Source organism: Callorhinchus milii, unplaced genomic scaffold (genome assembly GCF_018977255.1).
Source record: "Callorhinchus milii isolate IMCB2004 unplaced genomic scaffold, IMCB_Cmil_1.0 Scaffold1, whole genome shotgun sequence".
NCBI lineage: Eukaryota > Metazoa > Chordata > Chondrichthyes > Chimaeriformes > Callorhinchidae > Callorhinchus > Callorhinchus milii.
Genome location: NW_024704742.1, coordinates 117,822,468 through 117,845,102, shown reverse-complemented (window position 1 = coordinate 117,845,102; position 22,635 = coordinate 117,822,468). Strand labels below are relative to the sequence as shown.

General features: G+C 39.9%; 1 protein-coding gene across 1 annotated transcript in view; it reads right to left on the bottom strand.

The window, feature by feature from the left end:
• Nucleotides 1-22,635, bottom strand: part of pde8b (phosphodiesterase 8B) — a 98,957-nt gene that overhangs the window by 33,457 nt on the left and 42,865 nt on the right. Inside the window, exons 3-7 of the mRNA XM_007905387.2 lie at nt 10,758-10,948; nt 5,208-5,267; nt 4,196-4,253; nt 2,775-2,863; nt 28-106 (exon numbers count right to left, since the gene is read on the bottom strand). Of these exons, the coding sequence (XP_007903578.2) occupies nt 28-106; nt 2,775-2,863; nt 4,196-4,253; nt 5,208-5,267; nt 10,758-10,948 (477 nt within the window). The remainder of the gene's footprint in view (nt 1-27; nt 107-2,774; nt 2,864-4,195; nt 4,254-5,207; nt 5,268-10,757; nt 10,949-22,635) is intronic.

Below are 22,635 nucleotides of genomic sequence, written 5' to 3'. Positions count from 1 at the left end.
TTGTATCCATTAGTGATGCTGGGTTACCTGTATGACATGGTCCTCACTTGTGATCTCTATTGCCTCTTGGCAGTGCTCCAGAGCTGTGAAGATTGAGTTACATGCCCTGCAAAAAGGATCAGAGTAAATATAAACATTTGAGTAAAATGTACAATTTTACTGAACAAGATCTACTTGAATGTTGTTCACATACAAACTGCAGTTAAGGTAAAGTTGAAACATGAAATGAAAAAAGAGAGTATATGTTTTAAAAATATTCTCCTATTTCAGTGTTAGGCTGCTCTGGTGATAATAATGATACCAAATGGGAAAAGCAACACGTATCCTAGAGAGACACTCAATTTATTTAGCAGGCACATTTCTCCCATAAAATACACCGTCAATCCACTTTACAATATGTTCCCAAATGTATTCAATATAAACTTAATTTATTGATATACACAGGCACTTCCCATTTTCTGGAGCTAATAAATAAATCCTGTAAAGAGCTTTGAGATGTCTCAATGATGTGACAAGGCACTATATTAAATGCAACGATTATTATTATTATTAGATCTGAAGTACTAGCCTGAGAGCTCATGCACATTGCCTTAGCGTGGGAAAGAGTAGTACCCGTGAGCAGCAAGCAATACCTGGCTGGGACCCACCTTTTCCAGGGCGTTTGCTCTACATTTAGCTCCAGAGAATGGCAAGTTCCTGTCCATACCAATAAGTGTATATTGAATACATTCAGGAACATTAACACCAAAAAACCCTCTAATATTACAATAGAAAGATTGTTGTCAGGGAACAAGTTTAAATCCTAAGGAATCCAAAAGAAACTAAATAACAGGAGATGGTATAGACAGTATTTCTGGGGGTCAGCTGGGTGTCTGACACATGTAGAAACTATCACTATACTCAAGAATATCCAAATCAAACTGAGAGTTCCATGCATCCCATCTAACAATGGTGGAGCCTGATGCCGAGCCAGGGGGGCGGGGAAGGTGACCATAGACACGGTCGAAGAGCAAGGTCTTCAGACGCAACCTAAAATGGGGAAAGAGGAGGCAAGGCAAAGGGGTTGAGGGAGGGAATTCCATGGCTTCAGGGTGTAGTGGTTGAAGGCATGGCTACCGATGGTGGAGCGGAGAATTTGGGGGACAAGCTGGAGCCAGTAGAGCGGATCCAGCAGGTAGGACTGTAAGGAGAGAGGAGGTTAGAGAGATAGGGTGGTGCCAAGGTGTGGAGGGATTTAAACACTAGAGTGAGATCTTGAAGTCTATCCACTCAGTGACAGGGAGCCAGTGGAGTTTGGCAAGGACTGGGGTAATCGGGGTGCGGAGTTTAGTGCGTTTGAGAATGCAGGCGGTGGAGTTTTGGATGAGTTGAATTTTGTGAACAGAGGAGGAGAAGAGACCGGCGAGGTGGGCATTAGAGTAGATCAGCCGAGAGGTGACAAAGGCGTGAACAAGGGTTTCGGCAGCTTGGGGGGTGAGGTATTGTCAGAGACAGGCAATGTGGTGGAGGTGGAGTATGGCTTCCGTCTTGTTGATGTTTAACTGCAAGATATTTGCACTCATCCAAGCTTTGATATCTGTCAGACAAGCTGACAGAACATCAGGGGATTGGGGGTTGCAGCTGGAGGAGGAAAAGTAGAGTTGAGTGTCATCCGCATACATGTGGAAGTTAACCCCATGTCTGCGGATGACATCACTGAGAGGGAACATATAGAAGAGGAAGAGAAGGGATACCCCGCAGGTGACCGGGTGGAGGCGAGAATAAAAACGATTTGCGGAAATGTAGTGCTGGCGGTTTGTAAGATAGGACTCGAACCAAGTGAGTGCGGTCTCACTGAGGTGGATGATGGAGGACAAGTGGTGGAGGAAGATGGCGTGATCGACTGTGTCAAACAAGATGGAGAGGTCCAGGAGGACAAGGAGGCAGAGGGAGCCCTGGCCATAGATAGAGAGAGCATCGTTTATGACTTTCACGAGCACTCTCTGTATTTTGGGCAGGGTGGAAACCGGACTGGAGTGGTTCGAGTAGGGAGTGGAGGGAGAGGTGTGTGTGGTTGGTTGGCAACAATGCGTTCCAGAGCTTTGGCCAGGAAGGGCAGGCTTGAGATAGGGCAGTAGTGCCCAAGGTTGGAGGGGTCAAGGGTAGGTTTTTTAAGGAGGGGGGTGATGACAGCAGTTTTGAGGGGGCATGGGACTGATCCTGAGGAGAGGAACTGATTAACGGTGTCTACCAACATTGGGTAGAGGAGGGGGAGCTGGGTGATCAGCAGCTGTGTGGGGAGGGGGGTCGAGGCAGCAGGTGGTGGGTTTCATGAAATTACATCTATGAGAATTTTTACCATGCCATTTAACATTCAACAATGAATTTGTGCCATATTTAAGAAGACCCATCTGATTCCAAACATACACAAATGGATTCACAGAATCGATGTAATATGGTTAACTTGGCAGATACTGTCAAGCTATGCTATGGATCTGAGGAAGTAGAATAGCAGCAACAATCTTACAAACAGAGCTCAAAGATGTATGCAAATGGATGATCACTGGGAAATTAAGTTCAATCCAGTTAAGGGAAAACTGTTGCATATTGGAAGTAAACTAGATATTGTTTTGTTGTTTGTGATTGTACAAAATAAATTTTACCAACAGGTTTGGCATAAAGTACCATCTTTACAATTGTTTGGTGTCACAACAACATAACATAGAGCTGAAGTCAATTTCATTTTCTTTATTGACTTATATTCGTAAACAACGACGCATTATTAATATACGTACCGCAGTTTGAATTGAGACCGCACGTTTCCATGCTCTAACTGGATCAGTTCATTGTAGCACACAATTAGGCTGGCGTTTTCTATATACCGCTATAGATAGAAGAAAAATAACATAATGCCATTAGAATTTTCCAAAGCAAGATTTGGTTTTGAGCAAGATTTGGTTTTGAGCACTGATGTACAAATTAATCTAGACTCAGCAATTTGTGGCAAATAAGTCTAATGGGGATAAATCTGGGTTTTGAGGCTTTATCGATTGTTTAAACATAAGGGATAATGAAAACTTTCAAAACCACAAGGGTTCTATTGACTGAGTCTCTCTTCACACTTTTCCAAAGGAGCATTAACATAATCTGATCTAATTCAGACTGACTGCTGTGGTTAAGTGGATCTGAGTATTCAGAAGAAACTGATTCATGTAACAAATATTTGGTGTTGGAGGTTACTTTTTCTTATTAATTTATTGCAGTAATAGTCAATCCTATTAAAAAGCACCTTTAAAGGTTTAAAAAGTTTAGATATCTGAGCACAAGAAAAGTGACAAGCCTCCCAAAACACTGCAAAAATGAGCTTCTTTGAAATATAGTAACTATTGATATGTAGGTGAATGCAGAAGATAATCTGTGCCAGCATTGCCCCAGAAGCAGAAATGATGTGGTTGGCCAATTAAGTGAAAACTCACAAATAAAATCATTAAAAGGACTGCGGAATACTGACTGCATTAGCGGATTGACCTCATCAGTCAGGTTGTATTACTGTATGACATATACGTTTTATGTAAATCGATGTTTATTTTTTCTGATTTGACAGGTAATGGACAACTATTTTTAAGTTTTTTATTTTTACCTTTTTAAATTCTTTTTCAAAACCAATCTTCACACTTGGAGAACACAAAACCAGACAAAGGGATAATCGTAATAATTTATTCACATATATTATCTGTATAAAGTTACGAGTTCAACAAGCTTTGATGTAATTTAGTTAAGTAGCAATTTCATGTCATGTCGCCTTATTAATAGTAATTTGTAACCGACCATTTCATTAGTTTGTAGACAAGTCAGGAAAATTATTATCTTATGTACACAAGTAAGGAGCCATGTTATTTAAGCAGTCATTGATAGTAATGTGTAAACAACAATTTCATTGTTATGCAGAGAAGTAAAGAGCCATTTCATGTTGTGCTTTCATTACTTTAATCATTGAACCCCATAAGAAAAGCATTTCTGTATCCAAAAGTTTAGAGCTTTACATATATTGATGGAAATAAATGTACGTAGTAATATATCAATGTCTATTTATTTTTAAAATCTAAAACACTTTACCTTCAACACTGTAAACACCCTGAGTAATGTTTAAATAAAATAATGCAACAAAGCAGTATAAATATTGTTATGCAACATGAATGACAAAGACATTCCTTACCCTATTGAACCCTGCATTAAGGAGAGGCAAGACTGAGGTCTCCTCCTGATCATTAGATCTGCAGGAGGAAAGACACAATGATGAATAGCTACGATTACTCTTGGATTAAAGACGCAATCAGGTGTACCCTACCAATACCCTACTCAGCAAGAACCGGCTGCTTCATATCCCCCACCCTTTCCGCTCCACCATTGTCAGGTAGGCTGTCAGCCTTTCTGAGCTTAGTCCATCCAGCTTGCTCCCTCTCTCACTTCATTCGAAGTCTATCTTGCTGCACTTTCGGTCATCTTTCTGCCCCATCCTTTTCGGCTCCCACCAGTATCAAAGTATTGGGTGCTAAGCCAGTATCATAGGATCATAGAATCTTACAGCACAGAAGAAGGCCATTCGGCCCATCGTGCCTATGCAGGCTCTTTGAAAGAGCAATCCAACTTGTTCCACTTCCCCTCTCTTACCCCACAGCCCTGCAATATTTTGTTAAATGAAACAAAGTACTGTTAAATGCTTTGGGGCATTCTCCCGATGTGAAAGGCACTATATAAATGTAATTTTTCATTGTATTGTATTGTCCACGTTCCTGTGTTGTGTGCTCTTCAGAATGAACATTACAGAATGTGTGCTATATGGTGCATTTCATGTAGGATGAATGTCTTAAAACAATTCATAACAACGTTGGCGATTACCAGGCAGACAGGAAAGAAGAAGTTTGAGGACACTGAGCAATGGCACCATTAAAGGTATTTGTTAGTAAGAGGATTTTTGAAGTCAGGGAGAGAACTGCAAGGTGAAGAGATTTGGAAGTGAGTTCAAGCTTCATGAACGCTTGAGAAGTATGTGCGCATGGGAAGAAGGAATCATTGGCTTTTCAATGATAGGGGTTAGTGACATTTGGTGAATACACATCAGACCTATATTATCTCAGCATTCTGAAAGAAAAATCATAATTTCTTGACAACATTCACAAGTAATTTTACAGTGATTGTAGCAAGCTCTTACTCTACAGTAAACTTACATCTGTGGAACTACTGCCAGGATTACTGTGTTTTCTGCTGGTTTTGTAGCTCGAATTGATCTAGGAAGAAAAATGCAGTGAAAGGTTTGTACAGTCCATCCATCCTGTTTTGACTTTCAATAAACCATTTGACCACAAAGCTGAAATAAAGGAGTCAAATTTACAAGTATTTCTGAAAGCTTTTCTTAAATTGTTTAAGGAATAGTTTAAGAAATACAAGTAGTAGGTGTCTGTCTCTAGATAAGAGGTCTCAAAGTCATTTTGTGCAGCCCTTTAGGGATCAATTTTGTTTTGTAAATTCTAGGCCCTACATTGGGTTTTGGGTTCTTCTTTTGGTTTAAGAGTCCTTTCCCACGATTGATCTGTCTAAGAGGCCTGAAGTTTCACCTTCAAAATATGCAGTCAATTCACTTAAACAGTACAAATACGTCTCAACAAAATGAGAAGGCGCTATATCAAATGCAAGGATTATTATTATATTTATCTTCTTATCAACTAAAATTGATTAGCACTTCCTGCTGGTATTTTTTATAGGATTATTTAAATAAGTTAAGGAATGCTTTCAGGAAACAGTGCAAAATTTACCCCCACAGTATTGAAACCCACTTGCTTAGCACATTGTTGGAAATTTTGATTACCATTAAGGAGGCAGTAACCTGTCTGACGTGACCCACAAGCAATAAAGTCTATTTGACTAACTTGGGGATCTGTAATGAGTAAAACTTTCTGAATCAGTCAAATAAAATCTGATTTGGAACCATTTTAAATTTGGATGTGTCAAACTTTTTAAGTATTTCTTTACTAAGAAACAAAAGGACATATGTGTAATTTTGCGCAATATAGTTTGTTCCACCAAAAGTTTTCTTTTTTGTTGGTGAAAGTGAATTGGTAAAAATATGAAAATAATTAATCGATTTTTTTTTCAGTGTGAGGATGGTGCATGCCCATTCATTTCTAGGAATCAGCACATTCAACATCTGAAACCAATTGTGTGTCTGCGCAAAGTTAAGAAGTATGTAAAGTAACAAGTTCACAAGACTAGTTTGAATTAAGAAGTCCCTTTAGCCCATCGAATCTCTTCCATTCAGAACACCCACCCTACTGTACTCCCATCACAGCATCAAGCTGCTTTTTAAATGGGTCCAGTGGTCTGGCCTCAACCACCCTAACTGGTATCGTGTTCCAGTCATTAATTGCCCTTTGGGTAAAGAAATACTTCCTGGTATCTGTCCTGAATTTGCCCTTTGCAACTCTAAACTTATGTTCTCTTGTTCTACTGTCTTGATGCATTGTGAAATTGTTTTGGGTTTACGTTTTGAATCCTATTTAAAATGTTATACACCTTTTGTCACCTTTTGTCTAATCATTGCTCATAGCTCATTCCTCTAATACTGGGGATCATCCTCATTGCATCTATGGCCAGGCATGTCATGGTGACCAGAACTTTATGCAAGCATAGTATGGCCTGACCAGGGCACTAAACAACCTGTGTATGGTGTCTGGGGATCTAAACTCAACTGATTTAGTAATACAGCCCAGCATTTGTTTTCCTTGTTTATTGCTGCCTCATACTTTTATGACATAGTGAGTGATGAGTCAACCCCTACAACTCTTTCAGCTTCCCCTTTAGAAGTTCTATCCCATCCATGGAGAACATGTATTTCCTATTCTTAATTCCTATATGTAGGATCTTGTATTTATCTGTATTAAACTTCATTTGCCAGTTACTAGCCCAAATGCGTACCTTAGCAAAGTTACTTTGTAGGATCTTTGTTGCGCCTTCCCCCAACTTGGTGTCATCTGCAAATGTATTTCTTACACTGGGCTTGCAGTTCACTAATATATACAGGAGGGTCTCAGTACAGACCCCAGAGGCACTCAGCTTAGAACGTCTCCCCATTTTGACCTTTCTCCAGTGACAAAGACCTTCTGATTCCTATCCTTCAGCCAATTTGGAATTCATGTCCACATCTTACCCCTAATACCTAGTAACCACAGTTAATGTCAAATGCCTTTTGGAAGTTTAGATATGATAATAATCCTTACATTTGGAATAGAGTCTTATCACGTATTCGACACATCTAAAAGCATTTCACAGGATATACTGTAAAGTGCATTGAGTGTATTTTAAGAGCCAATGTGGCAGCCAATATGCACACACCAATGTCCCACAGACAGCCAAGGAGTGAGTGACCAATTTTATTTAGGGGATGTATTGGCCAGGAAACCGGGAGAAACTCCTTTCTCTTTTTGAATAGTGCCGTAGGATCTTTAACGTCCAACTGAACAGGTGTGACGGCACCTTGGTAACGTTTCATCCTAAAGTATACTAGATTATATGATTTCACAGTTAATTTGGGCTGCCACCTCCTCAAAAAGGTCTATGAGTTGATCAGACAAGACCTACACTTTCTGAACTCATGTTGGCAGTCATTTATTAATTACTTTTATATAGGTAATCTTCCACTTCCTTTCTGATGATTGACTCCAAACGTTTTCCAATTATTGAGGTCAAGCTAATGGATCTACACTTCCAGGTATGATTCTGTGTCCTTTCTTGAATATGGGAACAATACCTTGCTTCCCAAATGCATATGTCATAACTGGATATTTTGCTAGGGGGTGAAGGTAAAATATTTATACTTTTGTACTTACTTTTTTTACAGTAGAATTGAAGATAGAGATCATAGAAAGAAACAGAAAATTAAGAAGTGAGAAACTCAGAGAGAGAAAGAGACAGAGCGAGAGGTAGAAGGGGAGATAGCAAAGGGCTGGACCAGTGTGGTACTATAGTGACCACGCAATTCCAGATGGAATATTGTTTTAGTTAGTGCTATAGCCAATTTGTATTTTGAGTGATGTCCAATTATTTGCTCAGTTTGTTTATCTGCAAATAGGTTGCTCCCAATGTGTTCAACAATAAAACAACTGTTTGGATAGCACCTGGCTTGTTTTTAATTTTTTGATATTCCAAAATAAATCCAGATTTTCACAAAATGTATCTTTACTTGTGATGATCCTCTCCCCCAATTTATGACATGAAAAATAGATTCCAACCCCCTCAAAAAAACTTTTTAAAATTTTGTAGCAAAACCTGATACTAATGGCACTTAAATATAACTCACTTCTCCAGAGGACACTAATATATACCCACCTCTGAATCAGGCAAAACAGAATCAGGTAACCAGTATTCACACCGCATTAGACAATGAGGAAATCAGATACAAGTCATAATTAGATTGGAAACTGAAGCAGACTACCATTATATAACTAAAGAGCCAGGCACAAACCCCGTCTTGTACATTTTTCACTAGGCTATAAAGGATTTTGGCACAGAACCTATCCAGGCTGCCAAGAAATCAGATTAGACTATAAATCGGTTGCCAGCAAATAATAATAAAACGATAATCCTTGCATTTGATACACTGTAGTGCCTATAATGTTAAATTGTTTCACAGGGAATTGCTATCAAGTGTAAGTTAACATGGCAGCCAATTTGCATAAAGCAAGGTCCCACAAACAGCCATGAAGTGAATTATTAATTCATCTGGAGGATTGTTGGTGAGGACATCAGGAGAAATTCCTTACTCATTTTGAATAGTGTCATAGCAGCTTTGTTATCCACCTGATGGGAAGATGGAACCTTCTGATTCATCTGAAGAATAGCATCTCTGATAACGCAGAGTTTCCCACTAGAGCACAGCAATGTAAGGCTGAACTGTCATTTCAAAGCCCTGATGTGGACTTGAGTCTAAAGGCTTCTGATCCAGAGATGTGAGTGCTATCAAGATTTCCGATCAGTCTGCTAGAGAGTCAGATCATATCAGCAGTGGTCTTCAAGGGAATCAGAGTAGACCAGGGAATTGAAACAGACCACCTCTAGACCACAATGTAATCAGTTCAGCCACCACTGGTTTTCCAGGGCATTTGATGCTTGACACGCATTTTGCAACAGACTACCAGGAAATGACACGCACTAGACTGCCAGACCACCATAAAAGTGCCATAGAACCAGACTCAGATAAGCAGTAGCTTGGAATAGAATCAGAAAAAGGCCACTTTTAGACCACCAGGGATAGGATATCAAAATAGAGTATCATTCTGAATATAATTTTTTACCTAAATCACACTTTCAAATTTGCTGCTTGCCTTATATTCACAGACTAACCAAAGCATGTGAACATGTGAAGTTGTGAAATGCAAGCACAAATGTTCAGCAGCATGTATGGTGAGAATTATAAAATAATAAATAATAATCCTTGCATTTGATATAGCGTTTTTCACATCTTCTAGACGTCTCAAAGCGCTTCACAGAATATACTGATAAGTGAATTGACTGTGTATTTGTGGGCAAAATGCAGCAGCCAATTGCGCACAGCAGTGTCCCACAAACAGTTGTAGATTGAAGTGACCAATTTATTATTGTTTTTTCTTGAGGGATTATTATCAGGCGTGCGGAGTAAGGAAACTCGCCCAAGGTTTCACCCTCCAGGGAATCGAACCCAGGTCTCTCGCTTGACATTTAATGCTGTCATGTGATATTTCTAAAAGTGCAATTTTCCTGCAAAATGCATGTCAATCGTGCGCCTAACAAACCTGCTTGCGCACAATTTCTCATATCTCATGTTTTCACATTACTGGCTTGTTTTTGCCAGTTATGTGCATACATGACAGACTAATGCAAAGACAGATTTTAGTAGAGAGAGGGGAATCAGACAGAGAGTGAGATAAAGTCATACAGTGACACATAGAGATAGAAAGATAGGGAGACTCAGAAAGAGAAGGCGAGGAAGAGTCTGAAAAGGTGTTAAGAGTCAGAGAGAAAGAAAGACTGACCAACTAGTGACTATTCTCCATGGTGGAGGGAGGGGTGTAGAGAGGTAAGAGGAGTTACTTGGAGTTGAACTGGTTTCAAGTTAAGGTGCTTGGCAACAGAATGTCAGAAACAAATGAACTCTTTCTGGTAGTCTCGGTTGCCCAGTTCGTGAGACAGGAAGGTCCGTGGTCCTTCAAAACATTGCTGATGACAGGCCAACCAGGGTGGCTCATCAGCAGCACTTAGAGGAGCAGACAAGTCACTGAGAGCATGGATTTTTCTTACTTGGCTCCTATTAACTCTGCAATGTTCCTAGCAGGACAAGCAGCGGAAAGCTTGTCGGACAGTGCCCTCAACGGCAAGATATGTGATTTTAGCTGGTTAAACTCCAGGCATACCCCAACGCACACTCTGGGATTTGCAAGCCTTTACTCTGCCATTCTGTGCCTAATACTCTCTGGAATTACGTAAGCAGGGTCATTGTATATTGGGAACAATATGATAAACCAAACACTGTGAAGTCTGAAAATATTTTAAATAAGTGATTTAATCTGAAACAACCAAGTTGTAAATCAACTCACAATAGGATTACAAACACAATTCTCTTGTATCCTCCTATTCTCCCAACATCAAACTTCAAATTATGTGCTACATTATATAAACAAAACCACATGCCACAGTCATCATACCAAGGTTTCATATACCTGTGGCTGAGAAATTTGTTGTATTATTACCTGCAAACAGCTTCTGCATCAAAGTATTTGGCATGCCTGTGGTCAATAATTATAATTTCATGATGTTTATCTAGAAAGCATTCCAGGGCGGACTCTGGTGTCCGTGCAATGTTGCACTTGTAGCCAGCTTTGTCACATGCCCACCAAAAGCTATCGCTTTGGTTGTCCTCTTTTGCGAAAACAAGTAGAACCTACAAGAAAAGGAGATATAGCAGGTGAAATAAGGACACTAGTATAAGGTACAGTGCTTTTCACTTCCAGTTACTGAGGTTCAAATCAGCCCACAGATCAGTTGAGTTAACAATGTGCTACTGAAAGCTACAGCATCACAGCCAAGTCCCTGAGGAGAAATAACCTTCTGCAGTTAAATGTATCCCAAAGGTCTAGTTGACACCTGCAATGAACATGTCAAATATCCTTTGTTTTTACTGTCAGTTTCACCTTTTACAGTAATGCAATTAATCTTTTTTGTATAATTTACAGGAAAACTGTCAGATTTGTCGAGTTGAGGTAGAGAGATCATCGAACTGTGTCCAAAGCATAAATTAATATATTTTTCTAGTAGCTGCTCTTGAATCATCTTTTATTCATTCCTGATGTTGAAATGTTACCAAATTCTAACTATGTTTTGAATCTGAAAAGTATTTTCAATCCGAGGAGCATTTTCTGCATTCCCTAAGTGCAAAGCACTTGTATCACTTATTCAGTTAGGATCATGTTTGCAAATCCCACTGATCAGCCAAGCAGATTGCTCAACTGCCAGCAGAGCCTTAGATTACTGAGAAAATTCCTGACTTAAACATCCCCTTGGAACCAGTTGAAGCTCAGAGAGATTCACTTACCTTCCCCTTGACAGTAGTTTTGATCCTCATTGGTACAACAACAACTTGCATTTATATAGCGTCCCTCACTCAGGTCAGCATCCCAGAGCGCTTGGCAGTGGCGGAGCATGACGCTGAGCGGGGGGAGGGGGAGGTGACTGTAGGTACGGTTGAATAGGAAGGTCTTCAGGCATGACCTGAAGATGGGGAAGGAAGGGGCAAGGCGGGGGGATAGAGGAAGAGTGTTCCAGAGCATTGCTGATTGCTTTGCACGGTTATAACTGGCTGTAATGTTATGAGCACTTTTCCCTACACTAAACAAGTTAAGTAATAACCTCATGATCTGTGTACACAAATTGGATGCACCTATCATTGTATTATTAGTTCACTATCAGTTAAGAAGATTAATGTACAAATAAACTTTACTTTTGATTGGATAATGAGATAATCCATGACTCATGAGATAATCTTTGCATTGATATAGCACCTCTCACACCAGGAGAATATCTCAAAGCACTTCACAGGAATTATTGTAAAATATAGTGCTGCATATTTTGTTAAACAAACACAGCAACCAATTGCCCTATGAACAGCCATTACATTAATGACTAATTTTATCTGGTGGATTGCTGGCCAGGACACTCATAGGAACCCTCTTCTCTTTTTGAAAAGTGCCATGGGATATTCAACATTTATCTGAATGGGCAGATGGAATCCTGGTTTAACACCTCATCCGAAGGGTGACATCTCCAACAATGCAGCACTCTCCCAGCAGTGTATTGGAGTATCATCCTGGATTATATGATTTCAAAGTCCCGACTTGAACCCATAACCTTCTTACTCGGAGGCAAGAGTGCTACCAACTGAGCCAGGTTGGCACTTTCAACACTTGCAAACACTTTCCAGGTAAATACATTCCAAGCTTATTATCTTATAAAAAAATCCCTTCTGGATGAGGTACCTCACATTAACACTGACATCTCATGAGATGAGCATTATTATGGAAAGACAAATAGTCTGAATTTCATTTAATTAAACAAAGAAATAACTAGGCAAAACACAGAGTCCAGAGAGGAAGTTTGTCAAAAGTTGCTATAATTATTATTGTAAGTAAAGCAGAGCCCTATCAATGCAGTTATAAATCAATGTGCCTTCTGTTTTACACTGTCAGCTGAAAGTAGTCATCTGCTTCATTCCTTGCACTTTGCTAGGTCCTAGTACTTCAACTAGGATATTTTATTTACACTGTATTAGGTTGTGCTATGTTAGAAGAAAACAAAGAGTTTATTGAATATAGCACTATATGATATCGAGCTAGTCACAAGCTATTAATAAGGACTCCTCCCTTGGCACAATTATGTGATGTAAGAGAAACAGCCTTGCAGTATTGGTAAAATAATCACAATTCAAGTCATTATAGAATTTTGAGAATAAGCCAGCTTTTTTACCAATGGGTACAAAAGATTATTGTTTTCCTGAATATATTTCCCCCCCATTACGTTGCATGCACAGGGTCCTGAATTGCACTATTTCTTAATGGGATTCCTCAATAATGAATCAATAATAAATTTTGCCAAATTGAAAGACAGGAACTATACATGGAAATAACTGGAAATATGCCAGATGGAATCAATTCAATGGGATCTGCTTCCAAGTGGAGTTCCAGATCATCTCCAAGAAATCTAACAGGTTCCTTATTTAAAGAAGCTTCTAAGAAATAATCTATGTTATGGCTTATGATTTCAGAAATATTTAAAAATCTTAGTTGTCGAGATAAAATTGGCAGTGTGAAATCTAAAGTGTGATGTGTTAAGTCCAGCAAAGGTTTATAGGAAGGAAGTCCACATTCTGCGGATCTTTTAATCCCATCATCCCTCTCCTTCTCCGTATCACTGAATATAGTTCTTCCCCCCTCCATCTTTCCTTAACATACCTTGTATATATTGCTGCCCCCACGTTCTTCCGATCGATGACTTCCTGAATGCCATTATGGTGCCATTGATATAATATAAAATCTTAGCACAATGATTGTCATACGTATATGTTTATATATACACATTGATTTATTTCAAAAAACAATGGTTAGCTCGGGGCACAATTAGAATTGTTTTATGGTTTTACTTTTACCTGCCTGAGATCAGTTCCCCTTATTCTGAATCTATTTTCCTTTTCAACTCCATCATTAATTTAAACACCTCAGTCCACCACCCATTAAACTCTTCAATTACAGGAAATACAGCCCACTTTAGCCAGCTTCTCAACTTCCAACAACAACACCAACTTGGATTTATATAGCGCCCTCCACGCCGGGGGCTGTCTCAGAGCGCTTCCCAGTAACGGATTCCGGGGCCGAGCCAGGGGAAGGGGGAGGAAGGTGACCAAAGGCGTGGTCGAAAAGAAAGGTCTTTAGCCGAGACCTGAAAATAGGAAGAGAGGGAGTGAGGCAAAGGGAGTGAGTAAGGGTGTTCTAGAGCCTCGGGAGGTAGTGGCTGAAGGTACGGCTGCCGATGGTGGAGCAGAGGATTCGGGGGACGAGGAGGAGGCCAGACCCGGTGGAGCGAAGGCAACAGGTACTGTTATGAGGAGAGAGGAGGTCAGAGATAGGGAGGTGCAGAGGAGTGGAGGGATTTGAGGATCTTGAAGTCGATCCTCTCTGGGACAGGCAGCCAGTGCAGTCTGGCAAGGACTGGGGTCATTGGGGAGCGGAGTTTGGTGCGGGTAAAAATGCAAGCGGGAGAGTTTTAGATGACCTGGATTTTGTGAATGGTAGTGAGCGGAGATTGGCGAGGAGGGCATTTGAATAGTCCAGCCGAGAGGTGACAAAGCTATGGACCAGGGTTTCAGCGGCTTTTGGAGAGAGGTATTGGCGGAGACGGGCGATGCGTCGGAGATGGTAGAAGGCGGTGCTGGTGAGGGACCGGATGTGGGGGAGGAAGGATAATTGGGGGTCGAACCTGACGCCTAGGTCACGTTGACGAAAGCCAAAGTGTACGGTTTCCGTCTTGACAACGTTCAGCTGAAGGAAATTTGCGCTCATCCAGCTCCTGATGTCAGACAGGCAGGCTGACAGAACATCAGGGGACTGGGGGTCGCAATGTGAGGTGGAAAAATAGAGTTGGGTGTCGTCTACATACATGTGAAAGTGTACCCCATGTCTGTGGATGACATCCCCAAGAGGAAGCATATATATCAGAAAGAGGAGGAAGCCAAGTATAGATCCTTGGGGTACTCCGCAGGTAACCAGGTAAGAGCGGGAGGAGAAGCCGTTTGTGCAGATGCACTGCTGCCAGTTCATGAGGTAGAACTCGAACCAGGCGAGTGCGGTCCCACTGAGGTGAATGACGGAGGAAAGGCGGTGGAGGAGGATGGCGTGATCGAATGTGTCAAAAACTTCCTATGGACTTCCTATGGACTTGGTAGTTCAACTGATGACCTTAAGAGGCAACACGCATGTCTGTTGCGAGAATAGAAAAAGTAAAATTGGTGTAACAGGTCTAGATTTACTCTATTAACATAGCATTTCAGAATGTGGAGAAGTTGGCAAATCCTTAAATGCAGCCTTAATTCTGAAGCCGTTCTTCTGTAAACTCTTATAAAAACTTTGAAAACCAACTTCGAAGTTAAGACAGAATTCAGCAATTTGCTAACTTCTGGATATTCTAAAATGCCTGGTTGGTACAGTGTGTCTAAACCTGGTGGATTCCTGGGCAGAATAGAAGGAGTTTCATTTTATTATCATTATTATCTGGCTATTCCTGTTTTAAGAGTGCTTGATGTGAGCAGGACTCTTCTAAGTAACAGCTTGGTGCTGTACATTTAAGTTTTTCTTCTATTGCTATTGCTGACTTTTATCATCCAGGTTCCTCTCTTTTGTTCACATAGTTGTGAATTATGAGTCAGACACTGACTCACAGGTGCTGGTATGTGCATTAAATGAAAATGAGTAATATGTGAATTTATAATAATAATCTTTTAGTTTGATATTTCGCACATCGAGAGGAAGTCTCAAAGCCTGGAGTGACTGTGTAACTTGTGAGCAAATAATGCAGCCAATTTTTGCACAGCAATATCCCGCAGACATATTAATTCATATATATCAAGTTCAATTTTATACAACTCCTGATAAAATGATCTATTTCTGTCTGATGCCAGAAATTAAACATTTTTAAATTAATACTTCCTAATCAAATTTATTTTCCATTTAACAGCATTTTACGTCTAACATTTTCCAAAACTGTGAGCAGAATATTCTACCCTATGAGTATCTTTCCCTTCTAGTGAATCGAGTTTGAAAAAGAAAATTCTACTTAGACTTTGTGGAGCCCAGAATCTGCGTGATCAGTATGTTAGTCTTGCAACACTACCTGTCAGCCTAGAGACGTGGGTACAATATGGAAAAATATTTGCATGTCTGTGCGAAAGGTCAACATCCTTTTATCTTTCCCAAGTTGTGTAACCATAGTGTTATCATGTGAAATTCAACATACAGTCACCAGAGATTGGCCTCATTGGCAGCTAAGGTTTAAACGTTTTACATTACCTTAAGCAGGGTGAGTGTCACATACCAAATAAGCAATCGCTATAGCGATGGACTACTATCATTTTATCTTGGTACATGGATTTATGAATCAATATTACGGATGTCAATGACGTTCGTGTTGGGGATTAGATTGTGTGATACACGTGGCAGGACAGTGCTCACTACTTCATCCAACAGTCAACTTAGTGATTGCTACCATACAACACAATGTGGGGACCATCATTTAATCTTTCCTTAACTGAAATATCTGCTATAATTTTTGTCACGACAAACAAATACAGTGTTTCAGTGTTTTCTTCACGCCATGGGGTTCAAATTGCAATGCTTGTAAACCAGATTTGATGCATTCATTGTGAATACTGTTAGCTTCTCCCAGTGTCCTGGCCAGCAAACCTCCAGATAAAATGGATCATTCACTTCATGGCTGGTTGTGGAACATTGTTGTGCATAAACTGGCTGCTGTACTTGCCTACAAATACATAGTCAACTCAACGTTAGATCAAATGGAAGGATTATTGGTGGTATAATATCAAAGTCATTTGTTTAGTGTATTTCACAAAATGGTCAAAGACTGATAAAATAATAATAATAGTTGATTTTATTCTGGGGGTAATAATCCCTTAAAAAAAACAATAATTTGGTCACTCAATCCATTACTATTTGTGGGACACTACTGTGCGCAATTGGCTGCCGCATTTCGTCCACAAAATACACAGTCAATTTACTTTACAGTATATTCTGTGACGTGCTTTGAGACATCTCTAAAATGTGAGAAGGCGCTATATTAAATGCAAGGATTATTTACTTTATTTATAGTGCCTTATCATGTCATTGAGATGTCTCAAAGATCTAAATAGCAGAGAAACAAAATTACTGATTTTCTGGAATAGTATGAAGCTGTTTTGTGCTTATTTCAAAACAAATGGCTTCTAATAATTACAAACTGGAAATTCCCACTTAATTCAATGGATGGAGTTTACAAATATCGCAAATTAGATTCTTTGAGTATGTGATTGCTGAATAAACAACGTTTCCAATTTTTCACATTGATAGTTCAACAATCCAGATTCAAAACCTGAAATCACATATGGTCTTCATCTTAAGGCCATTGTTTTAAAATGTGAGATTGCGTGGAATGTTGGAAAGCAACTCGGTTTTAATTTGGAAGCTGGTTTTCCACAATTCTGATGCCATTTGATGGCTAAGATCAAAATGGGTGGAAGGCACCTTCTTCATCCAAGTTTCTCTTGTGATTTTGCGAGCTGTAAGATCAGTTCAGTTGTCATTTAAAATGAGTCACAAATAACTAAATTGATAAAGCATGACCCAAACTGTAAAGAACTAATTTGGATCAACCAGGCATCTGACAAATGTGGAAACCCATCACCATGCTTAAGAGTATCCAAACCAAGCAGAGAATTCCATGCGTCCCACCTACACATGGAAATTCCAGAGATAGATTGTTGGAATAATAATAATAATAATCCTTGCATTTGATATAGCGCTTTTCACGTCTTCTCGATATCTCAAAGCGCTTCACAGAATAGACTGTAAAGTGAATTGACTGTACATTTGTGGGCGAAACGCGGCAGCCAATTGCACACAGCAGGGCCCACAAACAGTTGTGGATTGAAAATGACCAATTTATTATTGTTTTTATTTTGGAGGCATTATTATTAGGCATATGGAGTAAGGAAACTTGCCCAAGGTTTCGTCCTGCCTAGAATTGAACCCAGGTGTTTTGAATGGAGTGTGCACTCTCTCCCTATAGGAACACATCCTGCTTACCCAATTCCGGAACCTATTAGGCGCAGTTTGGCAAGAGCCAAAGCTTGGGGACTCCAAAGTGTGCGTTAGGGTAACTGCTGGAGTCTAACCAGCTAAAACCACATAGCTTATCAGTGATATCACTGTCTGGCAAGCTTTTCCACTGCTTGACCAGCTAGGACCACCTTTGACTTACAGGGTTAACAGGAGCTGAGCGGGATGACTCCCTGCCCCCAGTGACTGATCTGCCATTCCATGTCCTATTGATAAGCCAGGCTGCCTGTGCTGTCATCAGCAGTGCCCTGGAATACTGCAGATCTGTGTTGTGGGAGGACCTGTAAAGGACGGCTTGTAATGTGCCTGCCACTTTAATGCTCTCGAGATCCAAATCCAATGCTGTGTTTACAGGTTTACTCAGTATCAGCTGCTTATTCCAGATCCTCATGCGAGGGGCCTTGGCAAATAGACATGCCCGCTGAGTCCCCAGGAGCTCAGATCCATGAAGGAGGACCGTTTACATACAGGTCTTGTACGCCGCAAACGTGACCTACATTGGGACCTTGCTATCCTTGACAAGGGATGAGTATGACCAGAGTGCCCTTCATCCCTTCTCAGCACAGTCCTTCAGGACAGTGTCCAGGCTGAAGTTGGTGTCCACCACGACCCTGGGATACCAATAAGAGTCAATAATTGGGACTGATGCCCTTTGTATCTTCCAATCAATTCCCTCGATGTCTTCCCTTGGGCCGTGCAGAACCGTGATTCCACATTTGGGGGTGCCTACCACCGGTTGGGCCATTGTTCACAATGGAGGGGGCAGCACAGAAGGTCCTCAAACTGGGCCTGAATACAAACTTTTAATGTAAACTTTGTTTGGAATTGATTTTATTTTAGGGCCTACTCCTTCACTTTCCTGAGTAAGTAAACATATATTTTGTTGCTGTATATACAAATTTGGCAGTGCTTGCTGGTGCTGCCTTTGATTACACCATGATTTCTGTTACTATTGCGTTCCTTTTCTCAGCCAAACAGGCTTTGGAGAAAAGCTTTCACCTACTCCCACTCAGTCTTCCTCAGAGGCACAAGATGAAGCAATAAAGTCAGTCACTCTTTATATTGAATGATGTGACTATTTCCAAAGTTTTTGATTGAACTGCCTTTCCCACGAGGGCTTCAAACTCTTGGAACTGACTCATTATGACATGACACCAATAACAGAGTGTATAAATACTTAGAGTAACCAAACAATAACACTTTGTGGGAAATTACAAAGTGACAAATGTCAGATAAAAAATGAATGGATCTAAGGAAAACAGTTATAAGGGTTCAGCACTCTTGACCGTGTGGAGCAACACAACTGACTGGATAGTGACTGTGTGGTTTCAGTCACAAACCGAAAATCACAATTAATGCAGTGAATACTACATTTTCAACAAAGTTATGTTGATTCAAACAAATTTTCTAATTTTGTTTAAAATACATATCCTTATTTTATTTCTTCCCATAGAGGGTAATGAACAACAGCAATGGGTTACCAGGAAAGATGGTTGAGTCCAGGATGCAAAACTCATTTAAGAAGGGATTTCTTCATCCAAACTAATATTGTGATCTTGTGTGATTTAGTGAGCCGGACTGTTCAGTGCTTTGGAACGTCCTCCCGACGTGAAAGGCACTTTATAAATGTAACTTTGTTGTTATTGTAGTTGTCTAAAGGCATCTTTGTTTCTTACTAAGTGAGTGAGAATCTCCTGATAAACCACTCCAACACAATTCCGTCACTATGTACCATGTGGGTCTGGCCAAATGGATCAGAAGGCCTTTTTCTGTCTTGTATATTCCTAGATTGAGTTAAATTTAAACAGTTTTGTCCAAATATCAATACAACTTTTGAGTATGGTTAGTTGGTTGGGATATCAGCAATGATTTACAACAACAACTTGGATTTATACATCTTGGTTCATGTAGGATAGTGTCTTGGTGAGCTGCACAGCGTCCGGCTTGGATGCTGAGTAAGGGAGAAGTGACCATAAAAAGCAGCTTGATGGGGATGGTAGGATGGGTGTTATAGAATCATGGAATCACAGCGTTCTGTAAGGATAAGATCAGATGGGCCAAAAGGTCATCTTCATCCAAACCCATCTTGTGATCTTGTAATAAGGTGCATCCTATGGATATCTTTTGACATTATTGGCCCAACAATCCTGCTTGCAAATTGAGAGATTGGTTCTTGTGGTACCAAACATTTTATTAATGTAAACAAAGGAAAAAAATGGCAAAATCCATCACCACACCAAATATCTACAAAATACTCAGTCACTATTCTTTACAATAAGTCTTATGAAGTGCTTTGAGGCACCAAGATAGGAGAATAAAAACACATAGGTTTAAGTTGTAAAAGACAGATACTAGGAAGTTTTTTTTTACTCAGAGAGTAATTACCAAATGGAAAGGTTGCAAGGAAGGTTGGCTGGGGCCAGTATACTGGGTTCATTAAAAAAGGAGTTTGATGCATTGATGGGGGCATGGTAGAGTTGGTGTTCTGGAGGGATGAAATTGGATGGGCCAAAGAGGCTTCTTTATCTGAACCTCCCTTGTTATCTTTTGAGACGTGTTCCTGATGTGAAAGGTGCCAAGTCAAATGCAAGGATTATTGGGTCGGACCCTTACCATTGACATGCTATTTGACTGTAGGGGTCATGACAACCAAACTCCGTCCTGCCCGGTGATACAGAAATCAATTGTGATATTCCACATGATCAAGAATGATTAACTGTTATAATTATTTTTGTTCCATTAATTTTTAATGTAATTTGTCACTTTATTATACTTTGTTTCAACACAGAAACATCTTCTCCCCCCCACTCCCCCACTGCCCAGCTGCAAACACCAGTGTTGAGTCCCTCTTTGTCATCACCTCGCTGAATGCCGTCTCTTAGTTAAATAGATTGAAGCATCAGCGTTGGGTCAACTACCCCACTCTGCGTTGTAATGAGGTATCAACACTGCATACTTTTTAAATGACCTCCTACCACCATTAAAGTGAACCTTAGGCATCCCTGTCCTGCCACAGAATGTCAGGCAATTGGGTAAATACAGGTTTTCTTTCTGTTAGTGTCACTCTTAATGATCATTCCAATCAGAAACTGAAGATCATGTTGCATAGATCGATAACACTATCAGTATTTCTGTTGGTCACAGTCTGGAATGCACTGCCTGAAAGGCTGGTGGAAACAGATTCAATAACAACTTTCAAAATGGAATTGGATAGGTACTTGAAAAGGAAAAAATTGCAAGGATATGGGGAAAGAGCAGGGGAGTGGCACTGATTGGGTAGCTCTTCCAAAGATCGGGCACATTCACGATGGGCTGTAATATTATAATACAATACAAAATTACATTTGTAAAGCACCTTTCATGTCGGGGGGGATGTCCCAAGGCGCTAGATCTATGATATTCTATGATTGAGATTTCAGAATCCTTGAGGTAATATCTGCAGTGCTCCTCAACATATTCCCTGATGTTTTAATGGAGACCAAGGGACAGGTTAACAAACTCTTTCTTAACTAATTAGAGCTAGTGTATGTTTCTTCACTAAACAAGAATGATTAACTGTTATAATTATTTTCGAAATCACTAACCTCAGCATTGAGCATCTGCCCTCCAATCCCTGATCTACTCAACATGTTCCTACAGTTCAGCTCGGTGGATGGGGGGGTGGGGGTTAGGAAAACTATATTGACTATAAAGTTGCTTTCGTGATTTGAGTCATGGGAATGCTAACTCATATAAGGAGTGTAGATAGTTTATAGCATACTTGTCTCAGAAAGTCATGGGTTCAAGTCTTACACTGGGATTTTGAGATCACTGTTTAGGCTGACACTACAGTGCAGTATTGAGGGAAATGCTGAGCTGTTGGAAATCCCGTGTTTCAACTGAATTGTTAACTGATATTCTGTTCAGGTGGACACAAAATGTCTGCCGTGTTAGCCTACAAATACACTTGACAGTAATTACCAGCAAAACATTTTAAGGCATTTTTAATGGTATGTATGCTTATATGAAACTCAAGGATTATTATTTTTCATTACTCAGGTTACTGAAGAAATAGCAGCACCAATTATTGGAGACACAAATTCATCTACAAAATCACTACACTTCACAGTAAATCCTGTGAAGGCTTTGAGATGTCCTCCTGAAGTGAAAGGCGCTATGTCAACTGCAAGAATAATAATTACAAATTGGGGGACATTCCTTTACATGTTCCTTAACTTAATTATTAAAAGGAATGTGTTGAGGAAAAAACAAATATTTTATTCTTATTTTAGAAAGTCGTTCAAATTTTCTGTCTTTTCCAACAGATTTGTTTGAGGCAACACAAGCATTCTGTCAGAGATATTTATTCATTGCATGCCAATGTTACACAGAAGAAAGTTAGAAAGAAAAAGTGTTCTGGAGATTTAACCATGAGATCCTTCTATTAAAATAAATGGGAGTTCAAAGAAGATGACAGTTATAGTATCATTGCCGTTATCATATGACTTCTACTGGAACACACATGCATATAAATTTAAAATGGATGCAAAAACAAAGCAGACTTTCTAGGAATGGATAAACAGGCAAAACTAGGAATTGTACCATTGTCATCTGCCATGCACAATGTGTAATGTAATCATCATTTTGCCATTAACCAACTTACACTCTTGTAAGTTGTCCATCTGTACAAATATTTAGCTTCAAACACAGAGCTAAA